General features: G+C 49.1%; 1 protein-coding gene across 1 annotated transcript; it reads left to right on the forward strand.

The window, feature by feature from the left end:
* Nucleotides 1-4,482: 4,482 nt before the first annotated feature.
* On the forward strand, nucleotides 4,483-5,415 carry LOC310921082 (olfactory receptor 14J1-like; the record flags this gene model as incomplete). Its single annotated transcript, XM_083881187.1, has 1 exon — nucleotides 4,483-5,415. One exon carries the CDS (start codon nucleotides 4,483-4,485, stop codon nucleotides 5,413-5,415), a length of 933 nt encoding a protein of 310 aa, XP_083737313.1.
* Nucleotides 5,416-21,612: the final 16,197 nt, after the last annotated feature.

Here is a 21,612-nt window from a genome sequence, read left to right on the forward strand (position 1 = left end):
AAGTGTGGCTCCCAGCCCAGAGCCATCCTCTCCATAAAACCACTCCTCCAAAGTCCTGGCATATTTTGGGATAGCCTGCACTTCAACAGTGAAAACCAAAGCCTTGAATAAAGAACAGAGGGAAAAGGATAAAGAATGTCAGAAGAAAGTAATTTGCATGTCTTGGGAGCAGAGAAATCATTTCAGTGAGCCATCTGTGACAGAGAGTTTTGGAAAACAAACACAGAATATTGAATTCACTGCAGGGAAAAAGCCAACTCCATGCTCAGGCCATGATATTTATCAAAAGCAAGTCTGTGACTGCAGGAACTCTCCTGCCCAGAGGAATCCTGCAGGGCCAGCTGCTCTCCGGAAGGAGCCTGTGAGCTCCATCAGCCTTTTTGTCAAGCAGGGGCCAAGTCCCAAGTGTAGCAAGTGATTGAAAGATCCTGCCCAAGCCCTGCCCAGGTGACCCAAGGTGAAGTGGGGGGAGACCCCAGAGCCTTTTGGGGACACCTGGGACACACCTGGGACCCCTTGAAATCCCTTTGGGAGACCTCAGACTCTTTTGGGGACACTTGGGAACCCCCAGACCCATTTGGGGAGCTGCAAGGACCCCCTTGGAATCCTCCCAAAACCCTCTTGGGACCCCCCAAACTCTTCTAGGCCCTCCTTGTGACACCTCCAGACCCGTTTGGGGAATCTCCTGGGGACCCAAACCCTTTTGGGGACACTTGGGGATCCCCACGACTCCCCTGGGATCCCCCCAGATACATTTGGGACACCCCTGACACCACAGACGCATTGGGGGCACCTGAGACTCCCCCACACCCATTAGGGGAGCTCTTTGGGACTCCCTCAGACTTGACAGAGACCCCCTTGGGACACTCCCAGACCAATTTGGGAACATTTCGAACTCCTCAAAATCCCCTGAGGACACCACCCAGGCCCATTTCTGCCCCTCCCCCTCCTTTTCTCCACCCTCCCAGACTCCCCTGGGTAACTTAGGGGATATTTTGGAGATATTTTGGGCTAATTCTCGTTCAATTTTGGGGTAGTTTTGGGGGATGTTTTGTGGTAAAATTTGAGGTAATTTTGGCTTTTTGAGAGTACACATTTTGAGGATGTTTCGTGGAAATTTTTGTGTAATTTTGTGGATATTTTGGGGTAATTTAAAGACAGGTGAGAGAAAATTCCCTGGGAATGTAACGAAAAAATTCCCAAAAATCTGCAGGGAGGTTGCCTAAAATGTTCCCAAAATATTCCAAAAAATTCCAAAAAATGTGTGGGGAATGTTTCTCTCAAATCCCCCAAAACCCATCTCTGTGTGCTCAGCCTGTGCTCAGCACCCGGCCCCAGCAGTGTCCCAGTGCCAGCCTCTGTGGCATCGGTCCCCACAAGGGGTTTCCATGGCAATGGCCAGGCCAGGTGACCCAGGTGTGGTGTCCCAGGGAGGGCTGCCATGGAAACAGTGGCCAGCCCTGACCCTTTCTGTCTGCCTGAGCTGCCTTTGGCCCTGGCAGTGGCGTTTGCTGCTGGTCCCGCGGCGCCTGAGCAGCCAGCGCGGCACAGGGCAGGTGGCCATGGCACAGCCCCCAGCAAGGGATCGCCTCTGCCTCTGGGCACTGACACCAGCCCTGAGCAAGGGGCCCAGGCAGTGGGCTCAGGGCAGTGCCCGTGGCCACAGCCCCTTGCCATGGCCCAGGCCAGCTTGGCATGATGATCCACCCTCACTCCTGGCCCAGGTCAGCCCTGCACTGCCCTTCACCACTGCCTGTCTGCACACAAGCACTTCCAGGCCTCTCTGCATTTCCCTTGCCCTCACTCTGGGCTCACTCACACACCTCCCAACAACCCACCTGCAGCTTGGAGCTGCAAGGAGTTCAAAGCTTGTCTGTCCTTCAGGAGTTGGTCAAATTCTGCCTTCAGCCAACTCTGGATTTGTGTTTCTTGCAGAACTTCCTGTGTGTCTAAAACATTCCTTGCATGATTCTGCCTTGGGGAAGGGGAACCTCCTTGGTGGCACCTTGGCCTTGACACACACTTGAGGAGATTGTCTAAATTTTCAGAGTTTTAGATTTCTAAAAAAGAAAATCTCCCTCTGCCTGAGTACAGGCAATTCTTCAGCAAAGCAGGTCCCAAGTGAGTGAGGAGAGACAAGATGGGGCTGGGGAATGTGGAGCAAGGTTTTCCACACTTGGTCAGAGCTCAAGGCACAGCTTCTCTGACCACACCAGACTTCCTTGGGAGAGTCCCTGGGTACATATCAGTCACTGAATGCGTCAGTCACCTCTTCTCTAAAGAGAACAGTAATAAAATACCTCCTTTCAAATGGAAATGTGTTTTTCTTAGAAGCTCTTGGAAACTTTTCTCCATAACTGCAGTAGGAAACTTCCTAATGAACTGCACCAGACCAGAGGGAAATCAAGGCAGAGCCATGGTTTGTCAGCACTTGTTTGATCCTAATGAGCCCCGTGGTGCATTTGGAGTTGAACCCTGGAACCTCAGGGCTTGAGAGGAGATTTTACAAACCTTTCCAGGAGTCAAAGTCAGAGGAAACACCCAAAGTGTCTGGAAGCATTAATGGGTCCCACTGAGGTCCATCCCCAATACAGGCTCCTCATGGAGTCCTTGGAGTAGAGAATTGGAAGCCAGGATTGCACAAAGACCTCTCAGAGACTCAGTGTGGGAAAGAAAATCCAAATTACCTTTAAAACCTTCAGTATCTCAGAGCATGAATGAGCCCCACTCAGTGTGAATGCAAAGTTCCCAAGGGACTCATTAAAGCAGATAATTGGAGGCCAATTATCACACACAGCACTCAGACTCAGTGTCAAAAAGTAGTTCCTTCAGAAACTTTGAGTACTGTGAAGTGCTAATGAGCCCCACTGAGTGTTGTTACCGACTCAGAATCCCAAGGGACTTGTTAAAGTAGATAATTGGGGCCGTGATTGCACAAACCTCTCACAGAGGCAGTTTTAAAAGGGAAACTCCAAGTACCTTAAAATAACTAAAGTATCTTGAAGCATTAATGAGCCCCACTGAGTGTCATTACTGACAAAGCCACTCAAGGGACTAATTACAGCAGATAATTGGATTGCACAAACCTCTCAGAGATTCCAAGGCAAAAGCAAAACCCAAAGTCGTTTGAAAACCTGTCATCACTGCCTGCAGTTCTCTGCTCTGCCTGGGGCCTGGGGACACTTTCTCTGTCATGTGCCTCTGTGGGACCCATTAAAACTTCCAGAAACTTTGGAGTTGGATTCTGACTTGGAGTTCTGGAGCAGTTTCATCATCTCCCTCTGATGTTCAGGGCCTCAGCAGAAGCCCCAACAGGGTCATTAAAGTCCTTGTGCTGTGTCTGTGCTGCTGAGCTGGGCCGGGCTCCTGGCACAGAGGCAGCTCCTGGCAACCAAGAAAAGCTTCAAATACAGATTTCTTCTGATGAGCAGCTCTTCTCCCAGCCCAGCAGGGCTGGGGCGCTGCCTGCAGCCACCCCGGGCACAGCACACAGGCACAGAGAGCTTCAATCACTCAGGGCTGGGAAGGGGCTGACAAGTGCCTGGGGGAGAATCACTCCCAGCCCTTAGCACAGGAACCTCTGGCTGCAGGACAATGCAGCTGCAGCTCCTGCAGTCCTCTCCTAAAGCTGGAACATCCCGATGCCTACAGACTCTGTGAGTACATTCTCTGCTTCTCTCCTGTGTAGAGCAGCCAGGGGTGCCCAGGGCTGTCGTGCAGAGCAGGGTCCTGCAGCCCAGGGCGCTGTGCTGGGGCAGGGACTCTGCTGCCTGCCAGGGACAGCTCTCAGCCAGCCCTGGGAGCTGCTGCCAGCACTGGGGGACAAGATCTGGGTGGAAGGAGACAGCTGGAAAGGCTTGGAAGTGTTCTCCTTGTGTGGTGAGGATGCTCTGTTTTTCAGGACTGCTCCCAACATGGCATTTAACTGCAGAACATTTCCAAGTAGATCATACAGGGAGCACAGCGAGGCCATGGCTAAGTAAGAGAAAAAATCCTGCTTTATTAATCTACTACTCCGTGTTGCCTGGATGGTAAATTGCACACAGATATTCATCTTTCAGTTCAGGGATAGAAAAATAAAAAAAATTATCTCAGACCTTACTAAACAGGGCACTGACAGAAATCACAGAGAGTCCCTTGCATGCAGCATCACTGTCACTTTTCCAGCCTCCTCAGGGTTGCTCTGAGGTTGCCATCAGAGCCTGCAGAGCCAGAGCTGCCCCTGGGCAGTGCCTGAGCTGGGAGGGCTCTGCAGGGCAGAGCTGAGCCCCCAGGGCTGGGCTGGGCTCTGGCAGCACTGGCAGGGCCCAGCCCTGGGCACAGGGAAGCAGCTGCAGGCAGGGACAGCTCCAGGCAGCAGAGCCCTGGGCAGGCAGTGGGGGGAAAGTGCCACCAAGCTGTGCTGGGATATTCAAAGTCCTCTCCAAACTGAACTATTCCATGATTACTCTTTTTACAGATCCCCATGCCAAGACACCACAAATGTCCAACAGCAGCTCCATCAGCCACTTCCTCCTGCTGCCATTGGCAGACACGAGGCAGCTGCAGCTCCTGCACTTCTGCCTCTTCCTGGGCATCTCCCTGGCTGCCCTCCTGGCCAACGGCCTCGTCATCAGCGCCGCAGCCTGCGCCCACCACCTGCACAGCCCCATGTTCTTCTTCCTGCTCCACCTGGCCCTAAGTGACCTGGGCTCCATCTTTACCACTGTCCCCAAAGCCATGCACAATTCCCTCTGGGACACCAGGAACATCTCCTACACAGGATGTGCTGCACAGCTCTTTTTCTTTCTATTCTTCATCTCAGCAGAGTTTTCCCTCCTGACCATCATGTGCTACGACCGCTACGTGTCCATCTGCAAACCCCTGCACTACGGGACCCTCCTGGGCAGCAGAGCTTGTGCCCACATGGCAGCAGCTGCCTGGGCCAGTGCCTTTCTCTATTCACTGCTGCACACAGCCAATACATTTTCCCTGCCCCTGTGCCATGGCAATGCCCTGGGCCAGTTCTTCTGTGAAATCCCCCAGATCCTCAAGCTCTCCTGCTCCAAATCCTATCTCAGGGAACTGGGGCTCATTGCTATTAGTTGCTGTTTGGTATTTGGTTGTTTTCCGTTCATTGTTTTCTCCTATGTGCAGATCTTCAGGGCCATGCTGAGGATCCCCTCTGAGCAGGGACGGCACAAAGCCTTTTCCACCTGCCTCCCTTACCTGGCTGTGGTCTCCCTTTATGTGAGCACTGCCCTGTTTGCCTACCTGAAGCCCCCCTCCATTTTCTCCCCATCCCTGGATCTGGCACTGTCAGTTCTGTACTCGGTGGTGACTCCAGCCCTGAACCCCCTCATCTACAGCCTGAGGAACCAGGAGCTCAAGGCTGCAGTGTGGAATCTGATGACTGGATGGTTTCAGAAACATTAAACTGCTGACCAATTTCTGCAAATCACTTGTAATAAAAGTCATTTTTGGTCGTTCCTCTTGGTTTGGTTATGAGTTTTTTCTGTGTTTTTCGTTTTTCATGATGTTAACAAAGGTATATTGTTGTTTCTTCCATTTCTCATTTTGTTTCTATCCATGTTCCCTGTGGCCAAACACTGTGTCAATGAGGTGCTGCACTCTTGGTGGCTTTAAAGGAACTCAAGGATCTCCCAGCCAAGTTTTCTGCAGAGGTGCCCCTTTTGTTCCCTTCTCTGCAGCTGCAGCAGCAATGTGTATGTGCAGAGCTGGGGGCAGATCAGGGCTGGCACAGCAGCTGTGCCCAGGAGCAGCAGCCCTTGGTGCTGCCAGTGCTGCTGCCGTGGCCCTGCCCCGCTGCCCTCCTGGCCCTGGTGTTGCTGTAGGGCCTGAGGGCTCTCGGGGCCGGGCACAGGGCTGGGGGTGGCAGTGCCGGGGCTGCAGCAGGGACAGGCCATGGGCACTGCTGGGGCAGCGCTGACGCCTCAGGGCAGGGCCTGGGGGCTCCAGGCTCCTTGCCCAGGCTCTCTCCAGAACACGCCCAGGCCAATGCTCAGCACAGAAAAGCCCCGGGAGCAGCCCCAGGCTGGCCCTGGGCAGGCTGGGGGCAAACAGCAGGGCTGGGGCTCTGTAAGGGCCCTGGGGGAGACGGGAAGGAGCAGCAGAGCAGGGCTGATCCATCCCCACTGCGCTGGACACCCCAGGGCAGCGTCCCAGAGCGTCCTCATGCACCTGCCAACAACATCCCCCCTGGGCAGCCCTGGCCTGTCCCCCAGCTCACACGGGGGCCGCATCCTTGCAGGCACAGACACGGCAGCACTGCCTCAGGAGCCCCTGTTTGCACTGCCCAGAGCAGGCCTCAGCACCCCCATGCTCTTGGTGTGGGGAGATGAACCTGAGGGAGCACAAATGCCATCAGCCCCTGGGGCCAGGAAGGGCTGGGCCACAGCAGGGAAACCACTCAGCTTTGGCGTGGCCTCTCAAGTCACACAGAGAGTTTGTTCCCATCAGCTCTGAGTTTCCTGTGCCACTGCAGACGTTGTTGCTCAGAGCCTGGGCTGCCTGGCAGCCACCCCTAAACTGCCCTCAACATTTCCTTTGCTTCGCCTTGGCTTTCTTTACACTCCCTGCTACAAATTTCTTCCTCTTTCCAACCCCTGTTCCCTCCCCTGCAAACAGCCCATTCCTGGTTGCCCTTTCCTCTCTGGCCCCACTCCCCATTGCAGTTCCTGAGTTGGCACCATGGGAACGTCCCTTGGGGAGCAGGATCATCCTCCAAGGGCTTCAGGAATTGTCTGCAGGCTCCTGCAGTGCCTGGGGCTGCTCCCTTGCCAGAGGCACCCCAGGCCAGGGGGGCACATCTGGGCTGCTGTGTCTGGCTGTGAGGCTCCTGTTGTGGGCCATGAGGAGGAGCTGCAGAGGCTCTGCAGGACTGACAGGATGGGCTTTGGGGCTCTCAGGAGAAGCTGAGGGACCTGGGCTGCTGCACCTTCTGAAGAGGAGGCCCACGCCTCATCCTGACACTGCTGCAAGGCTGCTTTCAGAGAATCTCACAATCAGCAAGGCTGCAAATGACCTTGGACATCATCAAGTGCAACCTGTGCCCTGACACTGCCTTGTCTCCCCTGAGCCTCCTCTTGTCCAGGAGAAACAAGCCCAGCTCCCTCAGCTGCTCCTCCCAGGACTTGTGTTCCAGAGCCCTCCCCAGCCTTGTTCCCTTCTCTGGACACGCTCCAGCCCCTCCATGTTGTTCCTAAATTGGGGGGTCCAGAACTGGACACAGCACTGGAGGTGCTGCCTCAAGCAGTGCCCAGCACAGGGGAAGAATCTGTGCCCTGCTCCTGCTGGCCACACTGTTCCTGATCCATAGGAGTGCCAGGGCTTGGATGAGGGACATGGTGGGCAGGGCCTGGGGACAGAGTCTAATTTCTGTCAGCCGCGAAGGGTGTCTTGGGTTTTCTAACAAAACAAACAAACAAACAAAAAGTTTATTCTATTCCATCTTTTGGAACCTGGTTGGGGAGATGTTTTTTCTTTATCTGTTGTATCTCCAGGAGGGAGGGTGCAAGTGCCTTTCTGATAACAAGACAGCTGTTGTAGCCGGGTGGGGCATTGATTCTTATCTCTGTTCACCCTCCCATTATCTCCATGAGGATCTCTTCTGTTAATGGGCCATTACAGCTCAGCAATGATATTTAAAAAATGTTTGGGAGATATTTTTCAGATATTTTGGTAACAGTGTAGGGATTATTTGGAATAGTTTGGAAATTTTCTTGGGGGTATTTTCGGGACATTTTGAGAAGATTCTGGAAGTGTTTTAGGAACACTTTGGGGACATTTTGAAATGTTCTCTGAAAAAATTTCAGGGAATTAGGAATGTTTGGGGGATATTTTGATGAAGTTGTTGTCATTTTTCAGGTACATTTTGGGAACATCGCAGAAATATTTTGGTAACATTTTGGAGATATTGCAGGGATATTTTGGGGATGTTTTCAGAGGATTTTGGAACTATTTGGAGAATATTTCCGGGACATTTCAGAAGCAGTCCATGCACATTATTGGGTATTTTTGGGGAACATTTTGAGGACATTTTAGAAACACACCATGAACACTTCTGGGATTTTTGGGAAAGTTTTAATCGATTTTAGAAAAACTCCATGCACGTATTTGGAATATATTTTGGCAGTGTTTCAGGGGATTTTAGAAACATGCCATGAATACTTTCGGGAATATTCTGGGAACATCTTGGAAGATTAGAGAAACATTCTCCACATATTTCTTTTGACTTTTTTTTTTTTTTTTTGATATTACAGGGATATTTTAGGCACCCTCTCTGCAGATTTTTTGGGAATTTTTTGGGAACATTCCCGGGGAATTTTCTCTCACCTGTCTCCAAATTACCCCAAAAAATCCACAAAATATCCCAAAAATTACCACAAAATATCCCAAAAATCTGTACTCTCAAAAACCCAAAATTACCCCAAATTTACCACAAAACATCCCCAAAAATTACACCAGAATTACCCCAAAATATCTTGAAACTATCCCCACAATTTCTCCAAACATCCCCAAAATTACCCGAAAATATGTAAAAAAATTACACCAAGATTAACCCCAAATTATCCCCAAAATCTCAGCAAAATTGCCTCAGAATCAGCCCAAAATTACCTCAAAATTGTCCCAAAATATTGCCAAAATTACCCCAAAAAAATCCCTAAATTTACTCCAAAACATCTCCAAAATAACCCCAAATATCCCCTAAGTCACCCAGCGGGGTCTGGGTGGGGGGTGAAAGGGACGGGGTGGTGCAGAAATGGGCCTGGGGGATTTTGCAGGATACCTGAAGGTTCCCAAATGGGTCTGGGGTGTCCCAGGTGGGTCCTGGAGCATCCCCAAATAAGTCTGGGGTCTCTGGGGGTCCCCAAATGGGTCTGGGGGCTCCCAGGTGTGTCCCAGGTGTCCCCACATGGGTCAGGGACAGGGTCCCAAAGGGTTCCAGAGAGTTTTTGGGAGTCCTCAAATGGGCCTGGGGCCTCTGGGGAGTCCCAAATGGATCTGGAAATGTCAGGGGTGTCCCAAGTGTGTCTGGGATGATCCCAGGTGAGCCTTAGGGGTCCCCAAGTGTCCCCAGATGGCTCTGGGGTCCCCAGGAGGTTCCTTAATGGGACTGGGGGTGTCCCAAGGGGGGTCTAGAGGAGTTTGGGGGTTCCAAGAGGGTTTTGGGGAGATCACAGGGAGATCTTGGGACTCTCCAAATGGGTCCGGAGGTTCCCAAGTGTCCCCAAAAGAGTCTGGGCTCTCCCAAATGGATTTCCGGGGCTCCCAGGTGTGTCTCAGCTGTCCCCAAAAGGCTCTGGGGTCTCCCCCCCCTTCACCTTGGGTCACTTGAGCAGGGGCTTGGGCAGGATCTTTCCATCACTTGCTGCACTTGGGACTTGGCCCCTGCTTGACAAAAAGGCTGATGGAGCTCACAGGCTCCTTCCGGAGAGCAGCTGGCCCTGCAGGATTCCTCTGTGCAGGAGAGTTCCTGCAATCACAGACTTGCTTTTGATAAATATCATGGCCTGAGCATGGAGTTGGCTTTTTCCCTGCAGTGAATTTAATATTCTGGGTTCGTTTTCCAAAACTCTCTGTCAGAGAGGGCTCACTGAAATGATTTCTCTGCTCCTAAGACATGCAAATTACTTTCTTTTGACATTCTTTATCCTTTTCCCTCTGTTTTTTATTCAAGGCTTTGGTTTTCACTGTTGAGCTGCAGGCTATCCCAAAATATGCCAGGACTTTGGAGGAGTGGTTTTATGGAGATGATGGCTCTGGGCTGGGAGCCACACTTCTCAGCTCTGGCCCCAACTTTAGTACCTGCTCCACAGAAATCAACGTTTTCCCAAACAGACACCTTGGGTTTGGAATTCCCCAACTTGAGGCCATCAAATGCTGCTCTTCAGAGCCTGCACATCTTCCCCCTAAAATCAGATGGAGATAAATGGGTCAAATCTTTCCATGAATCTCTTTGAACACATCTCCTCAAAATAGAAAATCTTACCTTCCCTAAGAGAATCTATTTCCAATTAATACCTCTTTCCCACAATGAAAATAATCTGATGATCTATAAAAAGGGATTTTTTTTCCAAAGCATTGCCCTTTAAATTTTGTCAGCACTTCCACTGATAAGAAAAAGATAAGAGGTAAGAAAAAGTTCAAAAGGAATGACTGAAAATTTTCTGAGTCATCATGGAGTCAAAGGAACTGGTACCAGATTTGAGGTGAATGAATGGCCCACTAAACTTTCAAATAATTTTTTGTTAAAAAAGAGACTTTCATTTTAAAATACAAGTATTTAAAAAAAATTAAAGGAAGGAATGACTGACAAAATTAAGATCTGTATAACTATCAATGAGTGTTTTCTGAGCTTTCCATTTGATTTCTCCTTGAAGTTTATTTTTCCAAAGGATCAGCACAGAGCCTCCCAGCAGCAGTAACCTCCTGGGACACACAAAATTATGTTGCAATCAGGAATTCTTTCAAGGGCTGCAGCCCAAGCACGTACCTGCTTTCAAAGGAAACAGTGCAATTCAACTACCTACAGGTACTAAACAGAGCTGTGGAGTTTTAATTGTGGGACAGCGTGATGACAGGAATAAGACCTTTCTTACATGAAAGGAGAAGGAAAACTATACTGTTTAAAAAATGCTGATGAGTACTTTGAGAGATCAAGCTCTAAGTGACTGTGGTATTTGAGACCTTGATCAGAGCTATATCTCCTTTAGATAATCTGGAAAATCTTTGAGGCTGATTATGGGCTGTGATATATTAATCTGAAATACACTGTTCAGATGTTTAATACTGATAAAAAACTGATAAAAGTCATGTAATGAAAACAGTATTGAAGAAGAAAACTGCAAAATCATCAAAGACAAGCATATGCCCCTGCAGAAGACTGACAAAATTCTCAAAGGTGAAAAACTTTACTGACATGGGAAGAAATAAAAGCCAACTTAATTCAATTTTACATTCTTGAATGGTTCAAATTCAAAATTCAGAGTATAGGTTGGAAAATCGACCAAGAAAGTCTGCTCTGGTCAAACTCCTGGAGTTCAACAAGCACCTAGAGACTTTCAGCAATCCATCCACAGGTTTTGAAAACCAATCCCCAGGGACTGACAAATCCAGAGACAAGTCTGTTCCAGTGTCTTTGCAGCCTTTGCTGGAAAATCCATGGCCAGCCCCAAGGCCCTGCAAGACCCAGTTATCAACCATCTAAACTTAACACCCTCAACTTGCAGCTGCTCATTTCCCCAGAAACTGAGTTCATTTCTCTTCAGTGCATGCACAGATAGTCATGGCAACGAAGCATTAAAGAGAAGAATATCTGCCAAGGACAGTCAGACAAGTAAAAACCACTACAGAATTCCAGCACTGCAATACTACAACATTAGTATTTTTAATATCCCTAGTAAAGAACTGCTATATCTATCCCCAAAATCCTTGCCTAACACCCTTTTAATTGCAAATTTAAAATAATTTGAAAAAGGGGAGAAGGGGCTTACATTCCAAGGGAGACTCCAGTCTTCCTTGGCCGATACCTGTCTATTCAAACCAAAACAGAGCCCAAGTTCCCTGAAGTAGGAGTTGGAGATTATTGGAGGTTTGGTTTGATCCTTTTTTAATTACAGAATTTTTTTTCTCCATAAATTGCTAGGATACTAAGTACTGAGTGATTCTGGGTGCTTGACCAAAATATAGAGGTGGCCAAAAGTCAGGAGGGGGAGATAACGTGAGTTTTGGGGCAGGAAAAAGGACAGGGCTGGAGGCAGCTCCTCTCTCTTGCTCTCGGTGTCGGGGAGAGGACAGCCAGGCTGCTGCTTGCTGTGGGAAGAGTTTGCTGCCACCACCAAAGTGCAGTCCTGTGAAATCTGCCAACCCCTGCTCATGTGCCCAGGAATTCTGAGCTCGTCTCCCCCTGCCCTGCTGGCCCAGCCCCATCCCGCTGCCGCCGTTTCTTCGGCGCTGCCTTGAGGCTTTTTGCTGCTCTGTGAACCCACACTGCCCTGCCCTGCTGGGACATCCCTGCCATTCCAGCTGCCACTGCACAGCTTCTGAACCCATCCACCAGCCTGGGATTTTTTCCACTCTTCCAGCTTGGTGCTCTCAGTATCCCAAGAGATTGGACTGCCCCGGGCTTTGTGAAACAACGCCTCCCAAGGTTCCTGGTTGTGTTTGCTATTAATGCTGCAGTTGTTGTTGTTTGTTTGCCTTGTTATATATACTAGTAAAGAACTGTTCTTCTTAACCTCATCCCACTGCCTGAAAGCCCCTTTCCTTTTCTAAATTATAATCATTTGGAGGAAGGGGGTTTGAATTCTCCATTTCTAGGGAGGCCCTGCCCCTCCCCAGCAGATCCCTGTCTTTCAAACAAAGACAGCCTTTCATGTGTCCTCAGTACTCCTAGCATGCATCCTTGTAATTCCTTCAATCTGCTCATTTAGCACAGTCCTGGTGTTCTGTTAGGCCAGGAGACCTGTTAGAAATATCTGTGTAGTTCTTGGCATTCACACTTATATCTTGGCTTTTGCAAATTATTTTGACACTGTGGAGTTTGTAATCTCTTTTAAACTGCTTTTGATATAGTCTAATTTGTCACCCTTTAGCAGTTAATACCCTAATCCCTGTAGAGACTGCATATTTCCGTGTGATAAACGTATTATAGTTTATGGTAGTGCAAAATATTGAAATAGAGTATATTAGAAAACTATAAATATATAATATAAACACAATAAATATAAATATAAATATAAATATAAATATAAATATAAATATAAATATAAACAACAACATAGATATACTATTTAATTGACTATATTATTATTAAAAAATTTAAATGTGCTAATTACCTTTGCAGAAGTGACTATGGTTGGGAAATAATGACTGATGCCTGTATTTCTGTAACTGACTGACAATAGTGAAATGGCTAATGTTGATTGCAAGAAAAATGTTGGCTAAAATGTCTGGATGATAAGATAACATTGATAAAAAACCCAGGCAAATAACACAGGAAGGGCCAGGAGGAATCCACCACCGACCCTTTGGCCATCAGTAACTGCCAAACCACAGACCAGGTGGCCTCGAGAGGAAATAAAACACAAAAGTCTCAAAATCACATCTGAATTATGGAGCATCCTTTAGGAAGCTGAGGTCAGGGGTCGAACTAAGCTAAAGAATTGCCAGAAAATGTGCACTCAAAGGAATATTTAAAAGTGTATAGTCTTCATGAATATGCATTTGACCAATAGTCTTGGGTTGCAATGCAAGATGGAACCAAAACAATGTATTCCATTCCCATCTGTTAAAACCAGGTGGGGCAGTGTTCTTTATCTCTTCCATGGTCCATCCCTCATAACTCCAGGGATTATCTTCTGTTAATGGCCCAGCTGTTAAAACCAGGTGGGGCAGTGTTCTTTATCTCTTCCACTACCCATCCTCCCTCCAGGGGCTTATCTTCTGTTAATGGGCCATTGATGTTCACTGCATGACTGATAAAAGTAAATCATCCTATTGTGAGATGCTCCTCCCACAGGGAGGAGCCAAGCATTCCTACCTGGATATAATCTGACATTCACCACACAAAAGGCAGCCTGTTTCCACTGGATTCCCAGCAGAGGACCAGACCCATCTGCACCACCACTGGACTTCCCGAGGAAAACTACACCCTTCTACAAGATCATTGCTTCAAGAAAAGCACATCTGTCACTCCAGGAGGACTGCAGCCACCAACACCCTGACTAACTGGGTGTCAGGTTGTATTCTGACTCTGTCAGTGTTTTTTTCTTTTTGTTTTTGACAGCATTTTTAGTTTAACATTTTACTTTAGGCTGCGATGAAGAGGAAGATGGCCCAGGATATCCAGGCAGGTGAGGAGGAAGTCAGTGCCCCTTTCCCCCTCTCTCCTGCTCCATCTCCCAGCCCAGCATGGCCCCCGGCTGCAGGACAATCCCACTGCCGACACTGTCCTGCTGGAGATGGACTGAGGGGATCTCCTTCCCCTTCCCTCTGGCACAGAGGCAAATCCTATCCTCTCCTTGTCCTTTCTCCCCCAGACAAGAAGCTGAGGATGGAGACCAGGGAGGACTAATCCCTGTGGGAGAACTTTGTGGAAGAGGCCGTTTTGAGCAGCTCCACAGCGCAGGAATCCAACAGGGAGGAAAAGCCCCAGAGATCCCAAAGGGGGAGGGTCTGCAGACCCCTCTCAGGATGCTCTGAGGAGGAAAGATCTACCCTGTGCCAGGAAGGTGGACAGAGCTTCAGCCGAGGCTCTGAGCTGGCGATCCCTGAGCAGCTTCATGATGGGGAGAAGCCCCACAAGTGCTTGGAGTGTGGGAAGAGCTTCAACTGGAGACACCACCTGATCAGACACCAGAGGATCCACACTGGGGAGAGGCCCTACGAGTGTCCTGAGTGTGGGAAGAGGTTTCACACCAGCCCAGATCTCATCAAGCATCAGCGGATTCACAGAGAGGAGAGGCCCTTCCACTGCCCCGACTGCAGGAAGGGCTTCAAGCACAACTCCAACCTCATCAGGCACCGGCGCATCCACACTGGGGAGAGGCCCCACGAGTGTGGGGAATGTGGGATGAGCTTCACCCAGAGCTCCAACCTGATCAGCCACCAGAGGATCCACACCAGGGAACGGCCCTACCAGTGTGAGCAGTGTGGGAAGAGCTTCAGTGACAGATCCACCTTGATCCGCCACCAAAACACCCACACTGAGGAAAGGCCATACAAGTGTGGGGAATGTGGGAAGGGCTTCAACCAGAGGTCCCAACTGATCATCCACCAAATGAACCACACTGGGGAGAGGCCCTATGAGTGTTCTGAGTGTGGGAAGAGGTTTCAGACCAGCTCCAATCTCCTTTCTCACCAGCGGATTCACAGAGAGGAGAGGACCTTCTGGTGCCCTGACTGTGGGAAGGGCTTCAAACACAACTCCCACCTCATCAGACACCGGTGCATCCACAAGAGAGACAAATTCTACAAGTGTCATGAGGTTTCAGAACAGCTCCAGTCTCATCAAGCACCAGTGGATTCATAGAGAGGAGAGGCTCTTTTTGTGCCTGAACTGCAGGAAGGGCTTCAAGCACAACTCCACTCTCATCAGGCACCGGCCCAACCACACTGGGGACAGGCCCCACCAGTGTGGGGAATGTGGGATGAGCTTCAGCCAGAGCTATAACCTGATCTCCCACCAGAGGATCCAAACCAGGGATTGGCCCTACAAGAGTCCCGCTTGTGGGAAGAGCTTGTCCAGGAGCTCTCACTTTAACAGAGACCAATGGAGGCACTGGTAAGGGAAGCCCTGTGAGTGCCCTGATTGTGCGAAGAGTTTCCTGCACTTCTCCAACTCCACCTCCCATTGGCGGACCCATGATGGGCAGAGACCTGGTGACCCACATTCCCTGTGACCTGCACTGGTGAGACACTGGGCGGGTGGTCTTTTTGTTTGGTTTTCCCTAATACTATTTTGATTAATTTTCATCCCTTTAAAATATATAATATTTTGGTAAAAATCAATAAACTCATAAAAGGCATCTAAAGCCTCACTTTTTACTATAGTTTAAAGGGAATCTGGGATTCAGGGAGATACTCGGGAGCATTTAGGGGTTTGGGGGGTATGTGGTGTAGTTTTCTCCATGTCTTTGCACTCAAAGAGATGAGAGGGTTCGATCTGTCACCTCAAAACTACTCAATGCCACTGAAAACTACTCAATCCCACCTCAAAATTACTTCCAAAATTGATTCCACAGTCACTCAGGGTGGAATGTGATTGGAAGGGGATTGGGTGAAGTGGGATGCAAATCAGGAGGGAAGAGGTGAGCATTGGGTGGGGCAGGATGGGTGGGAGGGGGTTTGGGAGGTGTGAAATGGGGGTAATACGGCTTGGGAAGGGGGTCTTGATGTGAAGCAGGGGTGAGATGAGTTGGTGTTGGGACTGGGGAGGTGGGGTGGGGTCTGGATTGAGACAGGCCAAGTTTGGGGATGATGAAAGGAGGGAGAGCAAATTACTGAGTGAGTTTTTGGATATTTCATGTTCCTGAAGAGACTTTGGCATATCCCATGTTTCTGAGGCACTTGTGGGGCAGTCCTCAACTCTTTGGAGGGGTTTCCTGAGAGCAGCTCCCTGCAGCCCCATTGCCAGGGGTGGCTGCCTTGGGCACCAGTTCAGAGCTGCAGCCACAGTCCGTTGTCTCTGTGTGGAGAGCAAAGAAATGATGAATGGCCCCAGACATCTCCAGGGTGTGTTTGGGGCCAGGGCAAGTTCTGCGTAGGTGGGGCGGTCACTGCCCCAGCCACTGCAGCCTCTGCTCCAGCCCCAAAGTGGCTGCCAAGCCCCTGGCACCCCAAAAACCCCACCTGTGAGAGGGACCAGAGCAGGTGAGGCTGTGACACGGGTGTGACACTGACACGTCCCACAGCCCCAGAGCTCCCAGCAGCTGAGATGGTGCTGGATCCAAGGGGGACTGTGGATCTCTCTCTCTTGCTCTCTCTTCCTGACTTCCTCTTCTCAAAATCTGGAGAACTGTAAGTAGGACAGGTTAGAATTTGCTCAGTCAGTGCTTTTTGAAGTGATTTACTGGAATTTCACGTTGCTTTAAGATTTCTCATGTAGCTCATTCTCTGAAATTTGCAAGTTAAAATTTCTTCTCCACCCTGGTGAGAAGTTCGTTGTTTTCTCCCATGTGCCCCCTGAGGGGATCGAGGTACCTCAAGTCCCTTTCCAACAGCGGCCGAGCCAGCTTGGGGCACAGCAGCAGGAACTGCAGTGCTGAGCAAGGCCTGGCTTGGCTGGAGGGAGCAGAAAGGCCAAGCCGTGAGCCCAGGCCTGGCACAGCAGGGCCTGTCCCTCCCGGCTGCCTCGGGGCTCTTTGTGGGCCAGTGGGATGGCAGGGGCAGCAAGGACAATTGTCATCAAACTGCAAGCCCTGCCAGCCTCCTCAGGGAGGGGCCAGGGAGGAGCAAAGTGCAGGCCCTGAAAGGAAAGTTCCTCCTGTGGGGCCTCCAGAGGTGCTGCCAGAGCCCAGGGGACAAAGGCCTGGGTGCCTGTGGCCCTGCCCAGCCCTGCCCAGCCCTTGGCCATGTGTCCTGCAGGCTGTGCCCCCTGTGCGTGCTGCTGCTGTGCCCTGGCAGGCTGCACACGCCCATCTCGCTGTCCCCCCCAGCATTTCCCAGCCCAGCATTTCTGTGCCCTCCCTGGGCTCCCTGCACCCAGCGCTGCCGGCTCCTGGCACACAGAGCCAGGCCAGGACCCCACCCTGCCAAGGGCCTTTGGAGCAGCCTGGTGCCTGCCATGGCTCCTGACCTCAGCAGCTGCTCCTGGGATGCTTCCATGGAACCCGAGCTCAGCAACGCTGCTGGGCATTGGCCCTGCTCAGGCTCACACACTGTCAGGGCACATTCCCTGCCTGTAGGATTGGTGCCTGTCCCAAGCACTGCACTTATGGCTCCAGCATTGCTTTCCAACAAGAACAGGGGAAGGCAAAATGTGTGTAGCTCATGGTATTTTACAATGTCTAAAACTGGCTAAGTCATTGGTCTTAGAGGTGAGATCCATTTGGAATGAATGGGATGGAGAAGTAGTGCAACATAAAAAAATGGGAGCATAAAAACAAATAGAGAAAAACATCTTGGATTGTTTCTTTCCACTTTCATTGCATTTCTTAAAATCTGCTACAGTTTTCCCACAATCTTCTCCACAGTCATATCTGCCCTTTTCAAGAACCTTTCCTGGAGAACAAGGTGCAGCTTCTGTCACAAGATGTGCCACCAACTGCAGCTTCTCTTGGCTTTCCACACTGTGTGTGCAGCGCAACTCTTGCAGCAAAGCAGGTCAAATGTTTGGAAAACTTGACAACTTGTCCTTTCTTTTCCTTGTGGACTGGGGCGTTGCTCCATTAGTTAGGTTTTCATTGTTACTGTTCTACCCTAAGAAAACATGACAGGGTATCTGGAGTTGTTAGAGAATACAAGCCTGGCTGAATGCAGAGAAAGAATCTCCAGAGGCTGCAGCCAGGAGTGGAGAGTTGTGTGATAATCATTCCAACATGCCCATGAACACCTGGAAAGTGATCTAGAACATAAAAGTGGGCTGACAGAGAGAGTTTGTTTCTGTGTTCAGTTTAGATGATTCTACATCTCATGCATTGATCTAATCAAGAGTACAATCAGTTCATGATAAGCACCAGAAGAAGCTGAAAATCATCAAGTAGATGACTGAAAAAATTTGAAAAGGAGAAATGCAATAGAAAATGACACTGTGAACTTTGTCTGGAAGAAGGGTCATTTTTTTCTAATAATTTCTAATTCATTCCCTCTGCTGTTGTCCTTCTGAAAAATGCCATTTTCATCCCAGATGCCTCACAAATTGAGAAGCCTGAGCTTGTGGCAGTGCCTGAAAGATGCCCTGTTCCTCTGCAGGGACACTCAGGCTGAAAGAGGAGCCTGAGGCCTGTCTTGGGAAGGCTCCTGGGAGCTGGAATTGGTGGCGTGCTGGGAGAGGAGGAGCAGGGGGAGAAGGATGGGCGCTGCTGTGTGGCAGGAGCAGGAGGTTTGGGCCACAGGACATTCCGCCTGCGCCGCTGCCCCGCAATGGGCGGCCGTGCCCGGGGCTCTGGGCCTGGCCCCGCCTGCGCTGAGCTCCCGACACTGCGGGAGCTGCCCGGGCTGGGCTCAGGTTCCTGCTGGCCCTGGGCAGCAGGCTGGGCTCCAGCTGGGATCAGCAGCAGCTGCAAATACCTCTGGCCATCTCCACTTGCTGCTGCTGCTCGGAGGAAGCAATGAAGGGAGTCGAGGAGTTCTGGTTTCTCTTTCTCCTGGTGGATTTTTTCGTTTTATTTGACATTGCAGAGGCAATTTCTGTGATGGCCTCTGCCAGTTGATTCTGTTTTCAGCAGCAGCAGCAGCAACAGGGCTATGTTTGAGTGCTGCAAATGCGGCGTGTGTGGCTTTAATTCTCCTCTACTTTGTGCTCAGGGACTTGTGAACATTTGGAGATCTGCTACTCATGATGTGTTGAAAAGAGGGAGACTGACTCAACCGATGTTGATCAATCAGGCTCGATTTTATTTGTTTTCTCGCTTACATTTATATTCTAAATAATTAGTTCATACATATTGCAAAATCCAAGCTCCTGATTGGTAGGGACTACACAATAGCTTACTTCATGCTATATCAGCATATTGCAACAGTTGTATCACCTTGTAGCGCTCAGTTCCTCTTTTCTCATGATCTCAGTTTCTCTCCCTCATCCTCATGCTGGCCTTGTCCTAGCTTCTAGTTACAATATTAGTCTAAGAGCTATTATGTCCCTTATCCTCTACCCATTCCTCAGCTATCTTCTCCACAGACTTGGCTCTCTTTTCTTTCTTGGTCTCTTACCCCTCTGGCAGTCAAAGCCATACTTGCTATTACAGTCATTAGGTACAAGGTCCTGCTAGGATGGTTGACTAGTTCAGGAACAAACAGCCATGCTGCATACTGGAGACATTGTTAAGGAAATGAGCAGAAAGGTAAACCATTTAATGTTTTTCATTTTAGCGTTTCTTGTCCTATTGTAGCTTTATCTGCAGCAGAGTTACATTTACTGTGCTGTTCAATACAATTCTGTGTGTCCAGAGCTGACTTTAATCACATCATTTAGGAGTCTCTAGCTGTAGATCTCACAGCCATGGGATTAAAATTTTGGTTAATTGGCTCTTTATTCCAGGTCTGGACATACACTCGGTCTCCTGACTGGTGAGGATACACTTGAACATTCAGGGTTATTAGTGAGACCAAAACGACAAACTTGCATGGTGATAAAAGCATTTTCTCCTAAGGGTTACAGATTCTCTAGTGGCAGCATTTCGGCCTGCAGCCTCTGGTGGAAGACAGTGCTCAATACCCACCGCTGCCAGAAAGAGGCACTGCAGGAGCAGTTTGCAAAGCTTCATTAAGAGTACAGGGAAACTGAATCTCTGTTTATTTCCCATTTTATTTCCAAAGAGCCTCTTAGGGTATTTGAACTCACCACCCTCCCCAACTCACTTTTTGGAGGTGGTGCCGAGATTCTGTTTTCTCAGTCTCTATCCTAAATTTTGAAATAAGTAACAATAACACAGAAGAAGATCAAAGGGGCATCAGCCGTCTCTCATGCATTGCTTGGAGTTCAGCTGCCTCCCACACTCTCCCAGTAATTTTAGCGTATTTTGGAATGGCGATAGATAGGGGTTCTCCCCCGTCCAAGGCGTCCAAACTTTTCACGCAACAGGTTGTTCCCCAGGCAAAAGACCAGGAATTTTCACCATATGCTTCCTCCTCGAAAAGATTTCATTTCCCCCCATTAGCGAAATTATCAAAACATTCTCCATTTAACTTTCTTTAGGATTATTGCTAATTTTCTCTTGTAGGTGAGTAGAGCGTTGAGTGAAGTATCACTACCATTAACTCTGCCTCCTGATTAGCGAATTCCTTCTTTATCAGTGGGCAGGGCCTGGGATAAGGAGGAGGGAAGAAGACTGGCTTTGCTCCTCTCCTCCAGGGAGCGGAGGAAGGTGACATCCTGTTTGGGGCGTCCCACTTCCACATTTTTTAGGGGCAGGCAGAATTAAGATGGGAGGGAAGAGGTTCCCCATTAAAGCCCTCCCAAGGGCTGTGGCAGTGGCGGTGCAGTCTGGGGGGCCTGACTCCTCCTGCAGTCTGGAGGACGCTGGTCCCAGGCCTTCCCCCGCAGTGTTAAATTGCAAGGCTAAAGCTCTTTGGCTTTGGACAACCGTGTTTAACTGGTTTCTCAGGTTTTGGGGGCTAGCTTCCTCTGGCATTCAGTTCTTGCTCCGGCCTGCGGCCGGCTATTGTTTCAGCCTCACAGGCAATTTGCAGCTGATTCAGCTCCTTCTCTAGCTGCTCGGCAACATATTTGACTCACAAATATGGATACGAGGGTTTTAAAATTTTCTTTTACCAAAGTTCATGTTTTCTCCACAAGTAACTGTGGATGGTGCTAGTTTTCTTATTCCCCATCTCTCTTTAGGGCTGGATACCTTTATATATAAGCTTTTAGCAAGTCTGTCAGTGGAGAGCAGTTTAGATCGGTTTCTGCGTGGGATTCCATTACTTTTTTGCCACAAAATAGCAGCTTTGATTGAAAATTTATTTCTCCTTTATTACGTGATAAGCAGTTACTGCTGTGTAAAATACCCATTTCTCCTCAAGAGTACCCTGCTGACTGTGCCAATTAAAATGTAAAAATGTCACTCAGTGAGACACTTTGAAAGGACTGAAACTTGTTCATGTGCTCTGAATTAGACAAGTGGGAGAAATACTGATGATATATTCTCAAGAGGTCGAAACAACACTGGCACTGGCAACTTTTGAAAATTAGAGAACTTTGGCAAAAAATTTAGAGCAGCATTCAACCAACATAAAGCATTAACTTAGCATATTCAACAAACTCCAAGCCTGTTAGATTTCAAGTTACTAAAAAATCTGAAAGGAGGGAATTAGAATAATAAAGAGAAAGAGAGAATGACAGAAAAGATATAGAAAAGAACCGACATAGCTACCCCTCCTGGTTCCAGTAGTGTTCAGCTGATAGAAATTGTAGAGGAGGTAGGGTTAAGACACGTTGTTGCCACATAT

The sequence above is a fragment of the Zosterops lateralis genome (assembly GCF_965231275.1).
Source record: "Zosterops lateralis genome assembly, chromosome: 32".
Lineage (NCBI taxonomy): Eukaryota > Metazoa > Chordata > Aves > Passeriformes > Zosteropidae > Zosterops > Zosterops lateralis.